Below are 21,182 nucleotides of genomic sequence, written 5' to 3'. Positions count from 1 at the left end.
GCAGTTGCTATACTCTTCAATTATCGTATAACTCTACCATAAATACCTACTGTCATCTTGGGGTGCCCTGGTCTCCCATCTAGATTCCCAATCTTCCCCCATGGGTCCTCAACTCATTCTGAAACTGCCTTGGCAGTCAGTCCCTTTCCTATCCCTTACAGGACCATTCAGTTACATGGTGGGCCATCAGAGACCTCAGCCTCACCCTCAGCCACCCTTGATCACGAGGTTTATGTACCCCTAAACACCTTCAGTCTTACCCTCCAACTGCCCTCCACATCTCCCTTTCACTGGACTCAAGTTGAGGTTTGTCACATCAAAGGCAAAAGGGGACCGGGACTGTCGAGGAGGTTGAGGGTGAGGGATTAGGAAACTGAGGAAGAGGGTAGTAGGTGTGTTGTGCAAGGTATGCCTCAGGAAAGCGCTTGTCCTGGAGACATTTGAGACAGGTATATGAAGCTGATGCTTGTAACACTGGCGGGGGTGGGGGGGTGCCAGAAAAATTCATCTGTAAACAGTTTATTTCAGTTCGTTGCAAGTTTTTGCACACTGGTGCATCTTTTCATCAGACCATGTTTGGCTCTGTTTGCTCTTTTGGTTTTTTGAGACAGGGTCTCTCTGCGTTGGCTTGGCTGTCCTGGAACTCTCTGTAGACCAGACTGGCCTAGAACTCACAGAGATCCTCCTGCCTTTGCCTCCTGAGTGTTAGGTTTAGTGTGCACCACCACATTCAGATTGATTATTTATTTTTGAGATGAAGTCTTGACTATGTTGCCCAGGCTAGATCTCAAGCAATTCTTCTGCCTCAGCCTCCTGAACAGCTGGGGCCGCGGGAATGCATCACCTCTTCTGGTTCAGACTGTAGCTTGCTCTCTCTCTCTCTCTCTCTCTCTCTCTCTCTCTCTCTCTCTCTCTCTCTCTCTCCCTCTCTCTCTCCCTCCCTCCCTTCCTTCTCCTTTGAGATTGCTTTCTCTGTGTAACTAGCCTTGGTTGTCCTGGGACTCACTCCGTAGTCCAAGCTGGCCTTGAACTCACAAAGATCTGCCTGCCTCTGCTTCCAGAGTGCTGTGATTAAAGATGTGCACCACCACTGCCCAGCCAGTTTGTAGTTTTCTATCTGGGCATGGTATAGAGAGATCTATGGAAAGACTAGAAGACAGGGCAGGGGGAGAATGTTCAGGTTTGATGAACTGGGTAACTGTGGGAGCCCACAGATGCTCCCTAGTAAAACCTTACTCAAGGTCAGAGAATCTGAGCTTGCTTTGCCCAGCAGGGCTGCATAATGGGATGATTTGGCCAAAGATGTGGTTACCAGGTATTTTGAAGGGTCTACACTTAGCTGTATGTTGTGCTTTGATCTTGCAAGGGGGAGGTCTTTTGCCTCTCCCCTTGGTAGTGTATAAAAAACCCATTAGAATAAACCTTGAGGCGGCTGGGTATTGACCCAGGGCCCTTCCAAAGCTGTCCTGTGTCTCTCCTTCTCATTGTCTCCGTCTATATTTCTATCTAATACTTCCTCATTCCTCTCTCCTCCCCCTAAGAGCCCTTCGGCAGGTCGGAACTAGTCTCAGACAGGTAACCTCAGGGCAAGTGACCTCACCTTGCTGTACTTTGGTTTCTTTATCTATAAGCTAAGATAATGTTTAGAACCCTCCTCAGAATTTAGTGTAAGGATGAAAATTAATTAATACAGGGAAATGTCAAGAGGAGGACCAATCAGTATCGACTCTTGCTGCTTTTGTTTATATCTTTTGGTTTTTCAAGACAGGGTTTCTTTGGGTAGACCTGTCTGTCCTGGAACTAGCTCTGTAGACCAGGCTGGCCTCAAACTCACAGAGATCCACCTGGCTCTGCTTCTCGAGTGCTGGGATTAAAGGCCTGTGCCACTGCTACCTGGCCATTTTTCTATTCTTTTTCCAGACTGGATGTGATATTTATCACTGAACCTGATCCTGAGAGTTGTAGGATAGCACAGTGAAAGCCCTCAGGAGTTCAGAGCTCTCCACTTGTCCAGGGAACCATGCCTGGAGGGTATAATTGACTTCATAGCCATCGGGGATGAGTCACTTCTCAGCTAGCATATCTTCAAATTCATCTGCATTAAACTTAGACGACCCACTTATTTGAGGTGTGGATCTTCTGGCAACAAGGGAACTTGAACTTGGCTCTACATAGAGCCTCAATCTCGTATTCCTTATTCTGTAGCTTGATGATCTGGCCTCTGTGTCTTGGGGCTTCCCAAAGGCACCCACATACACATGCCTGGAGCCTAGATTGGAGACAGCCATTGAAATCAGAAACATGAATATCCACAAGAAAATTGTCTCCAAGGTCCCTTAGGGTAACCCATATAGGCAACAGGCTACATGCACTCCCAAGGAGGCTGCTGTTCACAGCCATTGCACACATGGCCCCCATGTTTCTTTTTCCTACTAGAAGCTTTTAACATATTCTTCAAAAAGTGTTCTAGAGAGGCATGGTGGCCCACATCTTTAATCTCAGCACTGGGGAGGCAGAGGGCAGGTGCATCTCTGTGAGTTCAAGGCCAGTCTGGTTTAAATACAAGTTCCAGGACAGCTAGGGCTATGTAGTGAGACCTTGTCTCAACTCTTTACCCCCCCCCCAAACATTGTGTTCTAATATTTTGAAGGATAGAAAGAGATGGTCTCTTTCAGTTTTTATTATTAATTTTATTTTATGTGATTCGTAGGAGCGTTTTGCCTGCAGGAATGTCTGTGCACCATCTGTGGCTGACGTTCACTGAGGCCACAAGAGGGCACTCTTGGAACCAGAGTTACAAATGGTAGTGAACTACCCTGTGCTTGTTGAGAACTGAACCCAGGACCTTTGCAAGTGCAGCGAGTGTTCTTTCCCGCCGAGCCAACTCTCCAGCCCATTATATTTTTTATTTTTGAGACAAGATACTGTTGTGTAGCTTAGGCTAACCTCAAACTTGTGTTCCTCCTGCCTTATCCTCCTGAGTGCTGAGATTACAGAATCACACCATTATACCTGCCTTCAGGATTGTGCACTTAGACCATTCAGATATAGATTGGTTCAAGACATATATACAGAAAGCAAAATTATCTAACTATATACAATTCTCAAGAATAAAAAAAATGGGTCAGGTGATGGTGGCACACACCTTTAATGCCAGCACTCGGGAGGCAGAGGCAGGGGATCTCTGTGAGTTCGAGGCCAGCCTGATCTACAGAGTGAGTTCAGGACAGCCAGGGCTACAAAGAGAAACCCTATGTCTGAAAATAACAATATTACAATGTTTCTTCTTGGGGCTGGAGAAGATGACTCAGTCGTTAAGAACATGGTTGCTCGCTCTATAGACCAGGCTGGCCTCTAACTCACAGAGATCGCCTGGCTCTGCCTCTCAAGTGCTGGGACAGATTTTTTTAAAAATATTTATTGATTATGCATACAGTGTTCTGCCTGCATCCCTGCAGGCCAGAAGAGGGCACCAGATTTCATTACAGATGGTTATAAATCATCATGTGGTTGCTGGGAATTGAACTCAGGACCTCTGGAAGAACAGTCAGTGCTCTTAACCTCTGAGCCATCTCTCCAGCTCCTGCTGCTCAGATTTTATACACATAAAATATATCTAACATAATAATAGGAATAATAAAGGATGGAGTGCTGTGGGATGTTCTGTATGGCAAATGTGTTGCTGATTAGTCAATAAATAAAACACTGATTGGCCATTGGCTAGGCAGGAAGTGTAGGCGGGACAAGGAGGAGAATAAAGCTGGGAAGTGGAAGGCTGAGTCAGAGAGACACTGCCAGCCACCACGATGACAAACAGCATGTAAGATGCCGGTAAGCCACGAGCCATGTGGCAAGGTATAGATTAATGGAAATGGATTAATTTAAGCTGTAAGAACAGTTAGCAAGAAGCCTGCCACGGCCATACAGTTTGTAACCAATATAAGTCTCTGTTTACTTGGTCAGGTTTGAGCGGCTGTGGGACTGGCAGGTGAGAGAGATTTGTCCTGACTGTGGGCCAGGCAGGAAAACTCTAGCTACAATGGAGAAATCAATCAGTGGTCAGGAGCATTTGCTGCTCAGATAGAGGACCCAGGTTCTGATTCCCGGTACCCACATGAAGGCTTACAGCCACCTGCAACTCCAGTTTCAGGGTCCCGGTACCCACATGAAGGCTTACAGCCACCTGCAACTCCAGTTTCAGGGCATCCAGTGTCCTCTTCTGATCTCCACAGGCTTTTACATGTAATGGTTCATAGTACATGTAGGCACACACACATACCCGAAATAAATAAATATTTAAAAAAAAGACTGTCTTGGAGTAGTGGTGGTAGTGTTTGTCCTTCAGTCCCAGCTCTGGAGAGGAAGAGGCAGGCAGATGTCTGGGAATTCAAAGCCAATGTGTTTTACTTAGTGAGTTCCAGGCTGGCTAAGGCTACAAAAGTGGATCCTGTCTCAAACAAAACAAAACAAAATCTTCAAAAATAACTTAAGACTATAATCTTTCTTCTGTAGAGGTTCCCCATTGTGAGATGGTTATTTGTGTGCAGAAATGTGCAAGTTTATAAAACCAAGTGAGGTACTTGGGAAATAACTTTACCAATATCACAAATTGCAAGTCCAGTGAACATTCTTATCTTGTTTTTGTTTTTGTTTTTTTGGTTTTTCGAGACAGGGTTTCTCTGTGTTGTTTTGCGCCTTTCCTGGAACTCACTTTGGAGACCAGGCTGGCCTTGAACTCACAGAGATCCGCCTGCCTCTGCCTCCCAAGTGCTAGGACTAAAGGCGTGCGCCACCACCGCCCGGCTGTTTTTTTTTTTTTTTTTTTTGTTTTTTTTTGCAATCATTCTGTAACTCACTGTGTAGTTAAGATGACCCTGAACATCTTATTCTGGCTTTCATCTCCCTGGTACTGTGATTACAGACTAGTTCCACCACACTCCCATACCCACTTTCGTGTTCTCATACTCCAACTGACGGTCCTGGGATGTTGGGAAGCTGTAAGGGGAAGTGGTGGGCTCAGGTGTTTTGTGTAACTGAAGGTTATGGATGGCACCGCTGTGTCCATGCCACCTTGCATTTATTTGCCCCACACAGGCACCTCCTGAATGCCGGATAAGTGGACAAGTGAGCGAATCAATTAATTTTGGGGAATTTATTGTATGCGAAACAGCGGGCCAGCCTTTTTCATTATTTCTCTCTAATCCTCATAACTCTGCTGACACACATTATGGTCCCCATTTGACAGGGCAGGAAAGTGGAGGCGCAGAGTGAAGCATATTCCCTGCATTATTCAAATAGTTGGTTATGATTACAGAAGTCATTCACTGGAAAACCAGATCTAATTACCATCCGTCCACTCATTCATCCATCTGTCAAAAGATTCATTAACCATCTATTGCGTAGTACAATGATCGTAGTACAATAAACACTTTAGATAACAAAACAGGCTGAGCTCTCTCAGGAAGACCACCTCCGTGGCTGGACTGCGGACACCGAAAGGGTATGGTTTCAGCACCATCTTCGAGGGATGTTGCTTCGGCCTCGGTTACATAGTGGCTTGCGAAGGGACTGGTACAAAGAAGTTGAAGAGCGGTCTGGGATGACCCTAGGCTGAGAGCCGGCGCTGTTCTGCTAAAAGCTTGGCGTGCAGACTTTCCAGGCAGGCGCTGAAAACCCAAGACTCAGTTTAATATCTCGCTGGGGCTGGGGGTTGGGGCTGGGGGCGGTGTAGGGATGGTGTGGATAAGTTGAGAAGAGGGGGTGTGGCTCAGGAAGCAACGCAAAAATGAAGGCGGGGCTCAACCAAATCATTCCTCGCCTATTTGCTTCCGCCGCCGAGGGCGTGGCCTAAGGGCTCCCTTTTCCGAAGGGCGGTGCAAACCTGGTGTTCCCTACGCCTCAAAGTCGTGGCTTAGGGCGGGCCCTCGAATCTCCCGGTAGCAATTGGCTGCCTTGCTCGGGAGGTATGGCCCAACCAGACTTCCATCCCCAGTGTGGTCACTTCCTGTGGAGTTTCCCCAGTCCAGGGAGGAGGGGGAAGAGGACGAGGGGGAGGCAAGCGGTCGTCCGGGGTTAGACCCGTTCAGGGTGTCGGTCCGTTCAGGGCGGGTGATGACTCACGGCCCATCCCATCTTCCCGACGCCGCCCGCCCGCGCAGAGCTAGCTCCATGGCTTAACGGAGGAGGCAGTGGCGAGCGGGGGGAGGGGGACTCTTATTTTGTTAGGGGGACCGGGCTAAGGCCCGACCGGCCTGGCAGGGCTCGCCCGGGGCCGGGCGTCATGTCTCATGCAGCCGAGCCATCTCGGGACGGCGTAGAGGCCAGCGCGGAGGGCCCTCGAGCCGTGTTCGTGCTGTTGGAAGAGCGCAGACCAGCCGACTCAGCCCAGCTGCTCAGGTGCGGGGCCACCTGGGGCCGGGAGTGACAACTGAGGTTCCCTGGGGACTCATCTCAGGACATTGGGGGCCCCCGGACTGGGATCGGAGACTCTTTGCCTAGACTTGAAGGACGTCGGGGTGCCCATCTTGGGTGGGCACCTCAGAAATCTGGTACTGACCCGCTTAGACTGAAGCTTAAAGGAGTAGTGGGAGCACGTTAAGGAGGGCAGGGTCATATTTGGGGGGCTCTTTCCTGGGTCTAGCGGGGCAGATTGTGGAGTGTACAGAAACTGGTCTGAGGTAGCGAACTTGGGAAACTGATTAGAAGCTGAATTTGGGATTGTTGAGTCGGTCGCAGAGGGATGAATTTGAGGGCACACTGTTAGGCGAGGCACTGATTTTAAGGAAATCCTGGAATCTTTTTTTCCTTCAGTGTGGGAGAAAGGATCCTGGGAGGCAGAGGTGCTATTTGGGGCACTTAGTGACTCCCAGTAGCCGGTGCTGTGTTTGGGGATAACATGAATCTGGAGGGGTTACGGGGAAGTCTCAGATATGCCGTGAGTGTGTGTGTGTGTGTGTGTGTGTGTGTGTGTGTGTGTGTGTGTGTGTGTGTGAATAATCGAGCGAAGCAACTTGATCGATCGGCCCAATCGTTTCACTGCTGCGCCCCCCAACCCCCGCCCAGTCTGTATAGAAATGCCGGGATAGTAGAACCTCTCCAGCCTCTTCGAGTAGGAACTTAAATGCGAGGCGGCAGGGCAGACTGAATAGATAGTTCACTCTTAGCCGGAGGAGGGGGAGGCCTCAAACCTTATTTGGGAACCCAGAGGAGGGTCTTGTTTCTGCTGCCACTCACCGTAGCCTCTCTGCCAGCCCTGCCCACTCCCTACCCACACACCCCCTCTTCCTTTTATTTCGCCCTCCCAGCCCGTCTCTCAGTTCCCGGGTGTAATCTTGAATCAGTCTCTAGAGCTGGAGTGTGAGTACCGATTACACCATCCCCGTCTGGGTGGGTCCTCCGTCTCTCCTCTTCTCATCCTCTTCCATCAGCCTTGCTTGGAAACTCCAGCTCTTCCTTGTCCACAGCCTTGCCCTCCCCAGCACCCATTTTTTCCCCAACTATGTGCAGTGGTGTATGAGTATGGGAGGGGGCTGCCTCCTTTCTGCCCGGGATTGTGCTGAACTCAGCTACTCGGGGAGCTTCCTCTTCCCAACTTCCTGGGTGGTTTTAGAGCCCCATCTGTGGGCAAGGAGGGGAAGGAAGACCATTGTTGGGGAGGGGAGAGACTTCTTACCAATTGAAGTCACAATCTTCGTGGATTCTAAACTTGACTAAACTCAAGGGTGCATATTATTTGGGGATGCGGTGGGTGGAACCCAGGGCTTCACACTTGGTAGGCAGGTGCTGCACCACTGAGCTATACACATCCAGCAAGGATACACATTCACCCTCGTGTGTGTGTTTTTGGCCTGGACACTAGGTCCTTTATACCCGGCAGGGAGAACTGAGCAGAATCATCTTAGAGTCTTTATAACAGCCTCGGTCATCACAGTAGTGGGCACAGTTAAATGGGAGAGATGGATATTGCTTTGTTGCCGTGCTGTGGGTAGAACCCAGGGCTCTTACATGCTAGGCAAGCCCCGGCACCCAGCTCCTATGGGTTTTTTTTATATATATATATAATTTGAGACGAAGCCTCCCTATATAGTCTAGGTGGACCTCAGCCTTCCTTCATCGGAGATATGGCTTGTTTTTTGGGCCAGTGAATGTTGATACTGAAAACGGGTGTGTGTTTTGATCTATCTAAAAAGTAGGAGGAGGCTGGGCAGTTTCTTGTAGCTAAGAATGATGCTCCTCCTGCAAGGCAGATCGTGCACTCAGATTCTTTGAAGATGCTCACTGGTGGAGGAGGGGAGCCTTTCCTATCCCCATTCTTATATTTGGGTGGGTATCAGCGGCCTGTGAACTCTGGCGGGGGCTGGAAGAACTCCTTTGCAAAGTGGTAACTCCTGATGCAAAGTAAATGAGGGAGCCCAGTTCTCTTTGTGATGCATTCAGGTTGTGTTACAATGGACTCTTGGGCTGAGGGGTGCCCTTACTTGCTCTGTGTGCATGTATACAGACATGGGTTCACATTCAGCTGTCGGCAAAACAGTAGGGGGTGTGGGGGCTGGGAGAACTCTGAATGCAAAGCCTGGAGTCCTTTTACAAAGTGAATTGTTATTCCCAAAGTCTTCTTGTTTTCCCCCCTTAAACCCAGGTTGTGATTGTTCCAGTGAAGGAGTTGTCCAGGCATTTTTATTGTTCTGACCCTTAAGGGCCTGTGGGTAGCAGTAAGGAGTAGGAAGAGGGAGAGGATATGGGACTTCTTCGTGGCAGTGCCCTTCTGTGTGTGAGAGCGTGCCATGGTGTCTGGGGAAGGGAGGGTATTAGAGCTCCTGGCAGTCACTGATTACCACTCCTTCCTCCCTCCCACCCTCAGCCTGAATTCTTTGCTTCCGGAATCCGGGATTGTTGCTGACATCGAATTAGAAAACATCCTTGATCCCGACAGCTTCTACGAGCTCAAGAGCCAACCCCTACCCCTCCGCTCCAGGTAGGCCTGGCCTAACCGACCCTTCTCTCAGTTCTCCAACCCACTTGAAGGCCAAGGGCCCTCTGAGCCCACCCCACCCATTTCCCCCTTTTCAGTGGCCTGTATTTTCCCAGTGCAGAGGCTAGAGGCGCGAAGGAGAGGAACATGCGGACAAGCCAGTACTCCCCTAGCTCCCTTGGCTCCCTACTCAGTTCCCACACAGATCTTCCTGCAGGCCTGGCTGCTTGGATGGGCGTGGCCTTCCTCAACTCCCGCCCTCCCGTGGGTCGGGCCCTGCAGCCCCTGGTCTGCCCTCCGCACACCTGGCAAGCCCACCCTCCCTCAGCTCTGGAGCGGCCAGGCTGGTGGGTGGAAGTCTTAAATGTGCTGAGTCATCGGCCTGGGCTCTAAGAGAGGGGAGGGGACCTGGAAGAGGGGCAGGAAGAGAGGATTGTGAAACCTCTGAGATTTTCAAAACTAACTAGCTCCTGGCAGCAGAACCCTGGGCAGGGAGGAAACGGAGTCTGGGGCTCCCCTGGAGCCTGATGCCCACTTCCAGGAGTTCCAGACTAGGCTTAGCATCCCTCTGTGTTCACGTTTCACTCCAACTTCAGTTCCACTTGAGCTCATCTTGTTAGTAAGAAAACCTCCCTTATATTAGAGCCCTACACTCGCTCTGTGAACCTGCTCCAACTGAGGCTTCACCATTAAGGCTGAAGGCTACACTTTACTTCCTCTGGAGGAATGGGCCAGACTGTGACCTCTGAGTGATGGAACTGTGTCTGGTCCCAGTGTCTCCTAGAGCCCACATCCAGGCCTGGTACCTATGTTGCCATTGTGCTCTGGGAACACAGATACCAAGTCCGTTTCTAGATCTATCTGCTCCAGCACAGACCGACCCTTAGGCTCGGAAGGAGACGTCTAGCTTACCTATGGCCCCATATTTCCCATTCCACAGCCTCCCAATATCACTGCAGGCCACACCAAGCACCCCAGCTACACTCCCTGCATCATCTTCTGCAGGGGGCTCCAGGACCCCTGCCATGGCGTCGTCATCTTCATCACGAGTCTTGCTGCGGCAGCAGCTGATGCGGGCCCAGGCCCAGGAGCAGGAGAGGCGTGAGCGGCGGGAACAGGCAGCAGCCGCTCCCTTCCCCAGTCCTGCACCCGCCTCACCAGCCATCTCTGTGATTGGTGTGTCTGCTGGTGGCCACACACTGGGTCGTCCACCCCCAGCTCAGGTGCCCAGGGAGGTTCTCAAGGTAAGGACAGATCCAGAAGCTCTGGGAGTCAATGACTAGAAATGGGCCTAGGAGCTAAGGGGTGGCCCGGGCTCCTCCCAGTGGCTTTTCAATAGGGTCCATGTGTCGAAGGACAGGTTAGCATAGTGTTGAAATGGTCTGTGCTTGTGCCCATGTGTTGATGGTTTCTTGGGTTTTCTTCTGTACTTGTGAGGCCATGTAGGGAAGGCATATGTGATACAGTTCCTGGTTCTGTTGGGTGGTATCAGAGACTCATCAGGGAGTTCTGAGGACTCTGACAGGATGAGCTAGAGACTGAGGGAACTTACTAGCCCAGGTAGATTTTGGAGGTTCTAAAGGATTTCTGGAAAAAGTTTAGGGTCTTGGCAGATTTACTAATAATATTTTTGAGATGTTCTCAAATCCCAGGCCCAGTTTGTCCACATGAGCCTAAAAATAGTTGAGTTACAGGGTCAGGCTGGGGCTCAGTTATTCCTCTGAGCTCTTTTGTGCCTCCCCCCGCCCCCCATCTTTGATTTCACAGGTTCAGACCCACCTGGAGAACCCCACACGCTACCATCTCCAGCAAGCCCGCCGGCAACAGGTGAAACAGTACTTGTCTACCACACTTGGGCCCAAGCTGGCTTCCCAGGCCCTCACCCCACCACCAGGGCCTGCCAGTGCCCAGCCACTTCCTGGCCCTGAGACTGCCCATGCCGCTGGCCCGACAGGCAGTGCTCCTAACAGCCCCATGGCACTGCTCACCATTGGCTCCAGCTCAGAGAAGGAGGTAAGAGGCTGTAGATAACCTTCCCTTAGGCCCTTCGTCCAGTTGTTTGATCATTACTTGTGTGTGTGTGTGTGTGTGTGTGTGTGTGTGTGTGTGAACGCTGGGTGCTGGGAACAGAACCCAGAGCCTTGCACATGCTAGGCCAGCACTCTACCATTACGCTACTCCCACCCCCAGCCTTCCTTCCCAGTTCTTCTAACCCTGTACAGTATTTACTTCTTCCCCCAGATTGATGATGTCATTGATGAGATCATCAGCCTAGAGTCCAGTTACAACGATGAGATGCTCAGCTATCTTCCCGGAGGCACAGCAGGGCTGCAGCTCCCCAGCACGGTGAGGTCCTAAGAAGGGAGGTGGTCTGAAAATTATGGCATTCTTCTCTCACTAAGACCACACCCGCACTGACTGTGTGTGTGTGTGTGTGTATATATGAGCGACCTTTGCCATGCATTATACTAAGATTGAGAGAAAGGCCTTATATTGAGGATGGGGCTTAGGCCCACCACTGTCCTTGGGCCCTTGTTGGACTTCATGGAGAGGTAGCCCTGGCAGACTTACATATATATATGTAAGTATGGGGAGTTTCTAGACACACTATTACCTGGGCACTTGGGCTTTGTGCTTATAAGTACCAAGAAGTGGGAATAAGGTAGCAGTTGGAGTATCCCAAGGGATTCAGATACTACTGTGTAGTAATTGGAACCAAAAGGCTTGGGTTGTAACAAGTGGTTGGACCTTGTACCATTTGGAATGTACCAAGCCCCTTGCGATGAATTGGGCTAAGAGGCTGGATCCTTATAAAATGGATAATAAAACTTTCCAGAGCAAGAGAGCTGCCATTATAACAGTCTGATTCTGGAACATTCAAAGAATCTCATAACTTGCCTTGGCCAGTTATCTCATAGCTTTTCCCAACATACCAAGAGGATAGAACCTTGTATAAAAATGGTTCGAGCTGGGGAATGTAGCTGAGTAGAGTGCTTGCCTAGCCTGTGTTGAGGTCCTAGGTTCTGTCGTCAGTACCACACACAGAAAGTTCCGCTGTACCCCAACTTTTCACTGCCGTGGACATAACTAGAGGTTACAAGCCAGAAAGCCTCAGAGGGGTTTCAGTGTACGACAGCTCCCCGAGGGCTAGGACTGGGTCCACTTCCATCCGAGTGTGGCCCCAGACTGTATCTGACGTAGTAAGAGAGAAAGACAAAAAGTAAGGCTGGTATGAAAGCAGCCCCAGCTGTGGAATAGCCCAGACCACCTGAGCTATCAGAATGTGTGGGTGGACAGAGTCAGGACCTTGGTAAATGACCAGTGGCAGTTCATGGTTTTGAGAGTAGTGATCGCACTTAAGGCTGGGGACTTGGCTGGAACTCTCCAGAAAGCCACATTTTGAGTGGCATGTTGCCATGATAATTTACCAAGGTCTGAAAAGATTGAGTTGGAGTGTTCCAAGAATGCTGGAGTGGAATGCTGTGCTGGAAGCAGCTAATGGCCTGGAATGTCAGATCCAAACTGACAGAGACCTGCGAACTGATTTTCCAGCATTTTTCTTCTCAGAGTCAGCCCTAGAGTTGTTTTGGAGAAGGGCTTCAGAGGCCACTGAGGCATTTGAGGGGCTGGGTGGGTGGACCCCAATCCCCACAAACCAGAGAAAGTTCACCTGGTTCTGTTCCTGCTGTTAAGTACCATGTGAAACTTCCCTGAGGAGAAGGGCTCTCCCAGAATCCCCGGTCCTTGCATTAGAGGGCCCTGGTTTTTAGTATGTGAGGGTCAGGAGCCCGAGTGTGAGGAGACTCTTCTATACCTTTGTTGTCCACAGCTGCCTGTGTCAGGGAATCTGCTCGATGTGTACAGCAACCAAGGAGTGGCCACCCCGGCCATCACTGTCAGCAATTCCTGTCCGGCCGAACTGCCTAACATCAAACGGGAGATCTCTGGTAAGCGCTAGGGTCTTGGCCCTGTACCCCACCCTGTCCCTTGAGCCAAGCCCTGTCACTGCTGGGTCTGGAGCTAGACCTGATTCTAGGGAGAGGGTTGGAGCTGTTCAGAAACAGGTTGAGGCCGGGGCTGGGAGGGTAGCTTAGCATCTGCAAGACCCTAGGTTCCATCCCAAGCACCACAAGCTTTCCTGTGTTTGCTTTGTTCTCATATGGTTCTTAGTCCTACTCTCACCTCATTTCCTCTGACTTCCTCTTATCCTGGGTGTAACAGAAGGCCTGTGCCACCATGGGTTCAAAAAAAAAATAGCAAAGACCTTTTTTTTTTTTTGAGACATAGTTTCACTCTGTAGTCTAGACTGACCTCAGATTTCCAGTAGCCCTTTTGCCTCAGCCTCCTAAGTGCTGAAATTACAGAGCTATGCCCAAATGCCCAGCTCTGGTACTCCCTATGTAGCCCAGGCTGGCATTGAACTTGGAGCGATCTTCCTGCCTCTCCTTCACAATGCTGAGATTATAGGCATGAACTACCAAGCCTGGCTCAAGACATCTTTTAAAGCAGTCAACAGGTATGGTGGTGCATGGTTGTGGTCCCAGCACTTGGAAGGTTTAAGGCCAGTATGAGCTATATATTGAGACCTTGTCTTTAAAAAAAAAAAAAGAAGAAGAAGAAGAAAGAAGAAAAAGAAGGAAGAAGAAGGAGAAGGAGGAGGAGAAGCAGCAGCAGCAGCAGCAGCAGCAGCAGCAGCTGTTTTTTTTGTTACAGTCATCGTCATCATCATTATTATGGTCGTCGTCAGGGTCAGCAGTTAAGAGCACTGTCTGCTTTTCCAGAGGACCTGGGTTTCCCGGCATCCACACGGCAGCTCACAATCTGTAACTCAAGTTCTTGGGGATGTAGTGCCCTCTTCTGACTTCCTTGGATGCCAGGCATGCATGGGGTATGCATTCATACATGAAGACAAAGCGCCCATACACAGAAAATAAAAATAAATAAACCTTACTTTAAAAAAAAAAGTCACTCCAAGTCTGGCTCTGTGGCCAAACTCTGTAGTTGCAGCTAATTTGGAGACTGAGAAGGAAGATGGCTTAAGTCAGGTGTTCAAGGCCAGCCTGGACAACAAAGCAAGACCCCCCATCTCTAAAAGAGTCGCACCTTCTGTCCCTCTCCCACTAGCCCCTACCTCTGCATCTGCAGGGACTCTGCTTCCTCTACCCAGAAGCCCTGATATCCGCCCTCACTCTCTTCCAGAAACCGAGGCAAAGGCCCTTTTGAAGGAACGACAGAAGAAAGACAATCACAACCTAAGTAAGCCCGAGAGCAGGTGCACTTGCTCACCTGCCACTCAGCCCTGCCGTGCTCCTTGCTTTGAGGGCTGCCTCCCACGGGGAGCCTCCCAGCACCCCTGTTCTTCTCTCTTCCTTCACCCATTGATGACTCTTTCCTACTCTTTCTTTTTCCCCCTCTCTTGAAAGTTGAACGACGCAGGCGATTCAACATTAACGATAGGATCAAAGAGCTGGGCACCCTCATCCCCAAGTCCAATGATCCGTGAGTCTGGGCTGGGGACCCCAGGCCAATGGGAGGTGGAATAAGCACCCTGCACCAGGAAAGGTGTTCCTTGGTGTGTCTGCCGCGTAGTCTTGCCCAGACAAAAGTTCTCCGAGCTAGATGCTGAGGCTCATACCAGCAATCCCAGCACTGGGGAGGCTGGGGCAGGAGGATTGCCACGAGTTCAAGGCCAGCCTGGGCTACATAGTAAGTTCTAGACTATCCTGGGCTACAGAGTGAGACTCTGCATCAAAAAAACAATACCTCCCCCAAAAAGAGCTCTCTGTTTTTGCTTAGCTGGGGGACTGGAGACCCTCAGACTGTAAGTACACGATGTTAGTCTGTTCCTATCGGCACCCTGTAGAACACAAGTGTTCTATTCATTTGGTACTTCCTTACTCAGGATTTAGCTACTGGGCCTTTGCTTTGTACCAGGTACTCTGCTAGGCTCTGAGAATACCAGAGGGAACAAAAGAGAAAAAGACCCTTGTCCTCTTGGATCTGATGCTTTAGTTGGGGCAAGTAGACAGTTAAGACAAGTAGAATCCTACCAGGCACGCGCCTTTAATCCCAGCACTCAGGAGGCAGAGGCAGGTGGATGTCTGTGAGTTTGAGACCAGCCTGGGCTACAGAGTGAGTTCCAGGACAGCCAGGACTACACAGAGAAACCCTGTCTCGACAAACTAAAAGGAAAAGACAGGCAGACTCGATGACATATGTTCTAATGAGGGTTGTAGAACATGATGAACAGAAGGAACAGGGCCTGTCATCCCAGCACTCAGTCTGAGGAGGAAGACGCGCGAATGTTGGAAAGGTGAAGCTGGCTGTGAGGAGTGTGGGACTGAGCAGGACTCAGCTGACAAGGAAACAGGAATGGAGAGCCTAACCATGGGGCTGTGTTAACATAGCTAAGCACAGTTCTTGTCTACCATGGAGCCCTGCGTTCTTCCCCAGCACCGAGAGCAGGAATGGGCAAGCTTTAAGAGGCCACATGGTGGAGGGAAAATGCTCTGGGGAAAGGCTTGTATCCAAGTACAGGGTCTGAGGTGAGAATACTTTCCCATGTTAACACTGAGGCCAACCTCGGCTCTAGTGGGGGGAAAAGGAGCCAGAAGGGGTCAAGTTACAAGAAGGATTCCAGGTTTCGGGGTATAATGACCATCAGTGGAAGATTGCAACCATAGGGGTTGTTGTAAGCATTTGATTTACCGCAAGTTCTGATATATGATCAGGTATTCCATCTACCTGACACAGTCCCCCTGAGAGACTTCATATGCAGCACTGGGTCTTTCCTCCCTCTTGGGCCCCACAGGGAGATGCGCTGGAACAAGGGCACCATCCTGAAGGCATCTGTGGATTACATCCGCAAACTGCAGAAGGAGCAGCAACGCTCCAAAGACCTGGAGAGCAGGCAGCGATCCCTGGAGCAAGTCAACCGAAGTCTGCAGCTCCGAATTCAGGTTTGGAGGGAGAAAATGGAACTGCAACTTCCAGCAGGCAGAGACAAAGAACTGGCCAGTTTTCCATGATGATGGACATGACCAGTAATTAGAACAGCATTAATGAGAATAGTAAGGGCAGCTGGCATGGTGGGCCACACCTTTAATGCTACCATTCAATAGGCAGACGCAGGTGGATCTGTGAGTTCAAGGGCCAGGGCTATGTAGTGAGATCCTGTCTTTAAAAAATTAGTAGCCAGGGGCTAGAGAGATGGTTCAGCTGTTAAGAGCACTGGCTGTTCTTGCAGAGGTCCAGCACCCACATGGTGGCTCATCTGTAATGAGATCTGGCACCCTCTTCCGGCATGCAGGCAGAACACTGTATACATAATAAATAAATAAAAATCTTTAAAAAAAAATTAGTAGCCGGGCAGTGGTGGCGCATGCCTTTAATCCCAGCACTCATGAGGCAGAGCCAGGTGGATCTCTCTGAGTTTGAGGCTAGCCTGGTCTACAGAGCGAGATCCAGGACAGTCACCAAAACCACACTGAGAAACCCTGTCTCGAAAACCAAAAAATTAAATAAATAAATAAATAAATAAAATTTAGTGGTGAGGAGCCGGGCAGTGGTGGCACACATCTTTAATCTCAGCACTTGGGAGATCCAGGACGGGCACCAAAACTACACAGAGAAACCCTGTCTCAAAAAAAAAATTAAAAAATAAAAATAAAAAATAAAAAATTAGTAATGAGGAGCTGGGCGGTGGTGGTGGTGCACACCTTTAATCCCAGCACTTGGGAGGCAGAGGAAGGCGGATCTCTGTAAGTTCAAGGTCAGCCTGGGCTACAGAGTGAGTTCCAGGACAGGCTCCAAAGCTACAGAGAAACCGTCTCAAAAAGAAAAATAATAATAATAATAATAAAATAAATGAAAATTAAAAAAAAATAGTAATGAGGGCTGGAGAGATGGCTCAGAGGATAAGAGCACTGGCTGCTCTTCCAGAGGTCCTGAGTTCAATTCCCAGCAATGACATGGTGACTCACAGTCATCTGTAATGAGATCTGGCGCCCTCTTCTGGCCTGCAGGCATACGTGCAGGCAGAGCACTGTATACATAATAAATAAATAAATCTTTAAAAAAGAAAAATTAGTGCTGGGAGGTGGCGGTGCACCCCTTTAATCCCAGCAATCGGGAGGCAGAGCCCGGCAGATCTCTGAGTTCGAGGCTAGCCTGGTCTACAGAACGAGATCCAGGACAGGCACCAAAGCCACATGGACAAACCTTGTCTCGAAAAACCAAAAAAAAAGAAAAAAGAAAAAAATTAGTAATGAGGAACAGGTTGTTTAGTGGCTCACCAGCTGCTCTTCAGAGGACTGGCCTTTTTCAGCACCCACATGGTGGCTCACAACAAACTGTAACTCCAGTTCCAGAGGATCTGACGCCCTCTTCTGGCCTCTGCCAGCACTGTACACATGATGCACATACATGCAGGCAAGCCACCCATACATACACAAATCTTTTAAAAGATTCTCAGCTGGGCATGGTGGCACACATCTTTAATCTCAGGGAGACAGAGGAAGGCAAATCTCTGTGAGTTCAGGGCCATCCTGGTCTACATTGTGAGTTCCAGGACAACCAGAGCTACATTCCTTGTCTGGAAAAAAAAAAAAAAAGGAAAGAGAAAGAGATTTTCTAAATAATTTTAAAAAATAACAGTAGTAGTGAATATTTGTTAATATGCATGACATTTATCTCATCTCATGTATGATAACAAGAGCTGAATGCCCATTAACTCATTAAACTCACACAAACAGCCATGTGAGATAACCCACCATTGTACCATTTTACAAACTGGGACTCTGGAGCTCAGAGCCTTTAAAACCTGAAGCTTTGCACGTAGTGAGGGCCAGAGGCTGCACTGGAACCCAATAGGCTGCCCTTTTAATGGGTACACTCCTCCACTCTGAGGGACTTGGGACTCCGTCTTATTTTGTACTCACTCCTTCCTTTCTGCAGGAGCTAGAACTGCAGGCCCAGATCCATGGTCTGCCAGTACCTCCTACCCCAGGACTGCTCTCCCTAGCCACTAGTTCCGCCTCTGACAGCCTCAAGCCAGAACAGCTGGACCTTGAGGAGGAAGGCAGGCCGAGCACGACAACATTTCATGTAGCGGGGGGACCTGTCCAGAATGCGCCTCAGCAGCAGCCTCCAGCGCCACCGTCCGATGCTCTTCTGGACCTGCATTTTCCCAGCGACCACTTGGGGGACCTGGGGGATCCCTTTCACCTGGGGCTAGAGGACATTCTGATGGAGGAGGAGGGGGTGGTGGGAGGACTGTCAGGGGGTGCCCTGTCCCCGCTGCGGGCTGCCTCTGACCCCCTACTTTCTTCAGTATCCCCGGCTGTGTCCAAGGCCAGCAGTCGCCGCAGCAGCTTCAGCATGGAGGAGGAGTCCTGATCGGGTCTCACTCCTCCCCTTGGACTGCCCCCACCCAGGGAAGGAGGACAAGCCTGGATGAGACACCATTTTTTCCCTACCCTCCTGTGAGACTGCCCTATCAAGGAAATCTGGGGGAAGAGGAGTTACAATTAGGCCCCGCCCCTATAAAAGGCAAGGAGGAGGAATCAGGTGAGGCCCTGCCCCTTTCCCGAAGGAACCACCCTGAGCAGGTATTTCTGAGAAGGCAGAAGAGAGCTGGGAAAGCTCAGTTCATCTCCCGAGAATCACAGCCGGTCCCCTGGCCCTATTCCTACCTAGGTGAGGGAAGGAGGCGGGGTAAGGTTGCGCCCCTGGCTACTAGGGACTCTTATAAACAGGTCTCCCAAGGAAAAGAGATGGCAGGATGCTACTCCATTCCATCTCTGGGAATTACCAGTCCAGCTTTTCCTGGTACTGGAAGAAGAAAAATAAAAATGATGGTGTCCCAGCCCTGGAGGCTTAAACCCTAACCCTTCCTTATGACCCCTGCCTTGCTCTGGCAAGGAACCTAAGTAAGGGTGTGGTCCAGCCAGCTCTCCCGACAGGCATCCCTTCTCTGTAGGTAAAGCCCAGCACACGTATTTCAGGTATGGAGGATCTCCCATGTAGAGGCCCCAGCCCCAGTCCTGACCTTTAGCAAATGCCTTGCTAGCATTCCACTCAGCAGGGAGGAACGGTTCCTAAGCTCCCTGCCTTAACCTGGGACCAACCTGGGACCCGACCTAAGAGGGCTCTGTGCTGACCTTGTTCTTAGGGAAGGGAACAGGTGGAAATCTTGTGGATTGACTTTCTAGACCTAGATTACGAGTGAGATTTAGATCCTCACCCTTGGGGGCAGTTTGGGGAGATGATAGAGATTAGTGTGAACCCAGTCTAGGCACCCTAAAATACTACCCCAATACTTCCCTTCAACTTGTAGAAAATGGTAAAGAAAGGGCGTGTCCGGGCTATTTCCTAGCCCAGGGGAAAAAATGAAGTCTCTCCTAAAAATCAGGGGCCTGGAGGAAGGGTAGCAGGAGTATATTGTACCCTTTATTTGTTTATGAGATTTTTTTATTGAACCCTCCTCAGAAACTCGGTCAGCCCTGACCTCTGCCAGCCACCTCCACACAGTTTTCCATTTAGGGGACCACCCCTGTTTCAGAGCCAGTCTCCACAGCCCAATCTCTGCCACCTACACCCGAGGTCTTCAGCTTTAAATTGCTGGGGCCAGGCCCCAAGGAGGGTTTACTGAGGGGTGGGTCTGTAGGTTTGTGACTAAAACAATAAATGCTAGGCGTGTTTGACGCGCTTTTCACTTTGACATTGAGTCTCTGGTTCTTGTTTTTGACTGGGCAGTGAACATGGCCCCTGCAGGCTAGGAGGGGTGACAGTTCTAGAAGAAACAGAACCGATTTCAGAGGGCCAGACAGAATTTTTGGGTAGAATGAGAGCCTGGGGGGAAAACCACCTATAAGCAAAAGTAATGGGCCTTCCTAAGGGCCTGCCACGGATCAGCTGAGCTGTTGCGCTTTTCTTTCCCCGGATTTATTTCCCTGGGGGCTGTGGCTGTGTGTGTGTGTGTGTGTGTGTGTGTGTGTGTGTGTGTGTGTGCTGATACTTCCCATTTGCTGTTCAGAGAAGCCAGGAGGAGAATCAGTAACTTCTGCAGACAGGCAGCCTGTAAGTGCGCCAAACCTGACTGCTGAGTGATGAGGAAGGGGACAGGAGGTGTTCTTTTCCTTGCAGGGCTGGAGAGGAAAGCCAGCTAGCCCTCTGTCACCCAGCCACGTCCCCAGCTGTGCAGACTCACTTTTGAAACTGATAAGGTATGGGAGGTATTGGACAAAGGAATTCAAGATGGTGGAAAGTACAAAGACCAAGGGGGCAGGGAGCAGGCATTGCCACCGTGCCTGGGATTCCAACGTGAGAGGCTGGGATAGGAGAGTTTGCAAGTTTAAGGGCAGCCTGGGCTACACAGACCCTCTCTCAGCAGCAGAAAATAAGGAAAAACGGACGCACATTTGACATTTTGAGGCACCTGAATGGAGGGAAGTACACAAATGTAACCTCTTAAATTTTTTAAGACAAGGTCTGAGGGCGCTGGAGAGATGGCTCAGAGGTTAAGAGCACTGGCTCCTTTTCCAGAGGTCCTGAGTTCAATTCCCAGCAACCACACGGTGGCTCCCAACCATCTGTAATGAGATCTGGTGCCCTCTTCTGGCTATTATACATAACAACAACAAAAAAGAGACAAGGTCTCATATAGTCCAAGCTGGCTTAGAACTCTGGATCCTCTCCCTCCTGAGGACAGGAATTACGCACCTGCCACTACTTCAAAGCTGGGAGAAATATTTCTCTGACAGTTCTTCAAGTAGATTGATACCCAAGACAAGCATCAGACTTAGTCCTTAACACCACCAGACTGGCCGGCCCCTATAAACTGCCAGTCCTGGTAACTGCATCTCCTCCATGAGAGTAAACCAGTGCTTAGGAGGTTGAAGCAAGGATGTAAAGGGTCCCACACCGAATTAGGCATGCTGAGGTTGAGGCAGGAGGATGGCTTTGAGTTTAAGGCTAGACTCTGCTCTAGTGAGAGATTTTGGCCCAAAACAACAAGGGGCAGGCAGGTGATAATGGCTCAGCGTAGTGGTAAAAGCACTTGCCACCAAAGCTGATATCTGAGTTCTAGCCTTTGAACGCACACAAAGGTGGAAGGAGAGAACCAACTCCACCCAGTTGTCTTTTCACTGCCATGGCGTGTGTGTGGCCTTCCACATGTGGGCCGTGGCACAGGTTCTCATATAAACTACAC

General features: G+C 50.0%; 1 protein-coding gene and 1 non-coding gene across 3 annotated transcripts; one reads left to right on the top strand and one right to left on the bottom strand.

Annotated features, from left to right (window-relative positions):
- Positions 1 to 2,318: 2,318 nt before the first annotated feature.
- On the bottom strand, positions 2,319 to 2,458 carry LOC128118077 (small nucleolar RNA SNORA70). Its single transcript, XR_008221002.1, has one exon. It is a non-coding gene; the product is annotated as a small nucleolar RNA SNORA70 (small nucleolar RNA).
- A 3,551-nt stretch (positions 2,459 to 6,009) lies between these two features.
- Tfe3 (transcription factor binding to IGHM enhancer 3) lies at positions 6,010 to 19,691 on the top strand. 2 transcript variants are annotated; one of them, XM_052748644.1, is made up of 10 exons: positions 6,010 to 6,396; positions 8,861 to 8,974; positions 9,912 to 10,215; positions 10,739 to 10,984; positions 11,213 to 11,317; positions 12,801 to 12,918; positions 14,171 to 14,227; positions 14,395 to 14,470; positions 15,783 to 15,930; positions 17,927 to 19,691. In XM_052748644.1, the coding sequence occupies exons 1-10, from the start codon at positions 6,281 to 6,283 to the stop codon at positions 18,365 to 18,367; spliced, it is 1,725 nt and encodes a 574-aa protein (XP_052604604.1). In that variant the 5' UTR covers positions 6,010 to 6,280; the 3' UTR covers positions 18,368 to 19,691. The 2 variants fall into 2 exon arrangements, with proteins under 2 accessions (XP_052604604.1, XP_052604687.1); XM_052748727.1 differs by lacking the exon at positions 6,010 to 6,396 and having other exon boundaries at positions 8,862 to 8,974; positions 9,977 to 10,215.
- Positions 19,692 to 21,182: the final 1,491 nt, after the last annotated feature.

The sequence above is a fragment of the Peromyscus californicus genome, unplaced genomic scaffold, assembly GCF_007827085.1.
Source record: "Peromyscus californicus insignis strain IS unplaced genomic scaffold, ASM782708v3 Scaffold_10__1_contigs__length_136768540, whole genome shotgun sequence".
In the NCBI taxonomy this organism is placed as follows: Eukaryota; Metazoa; Chordata; class Mammalia; order Rodentia; family Cricetidae; genus Peromyscus; species Peromyscus californicus.
Note: the sequence above shows the minus strand (reverse complement) of the source record. Positions and strands in the feature narration are given on the sequence as shown.

Coding starts and splice junctions, on each gene's coding strand:
- Tfe3 (XM_052748644.1), top strand. CDS start 6,281: ATGTCTCATGCAGCCGAGCCATCTCGGGACGGCGTAGAGGCCAGCGCG. Junction 6,397..8,860: donor GACTCAGCCCAGCTGCTCAG/GTGCGGGGCCAC, acceptor TCCCACCCTCAG/CCTGAATTCTTTGCTTCCGG. Junction 8,975..9,911: donor CCCCTACCCCTCCGCTCCAG/GTAGGCCTGGCC, acceptor CCCATTCCACAG/CCTCCCAATATCACTGCAGG.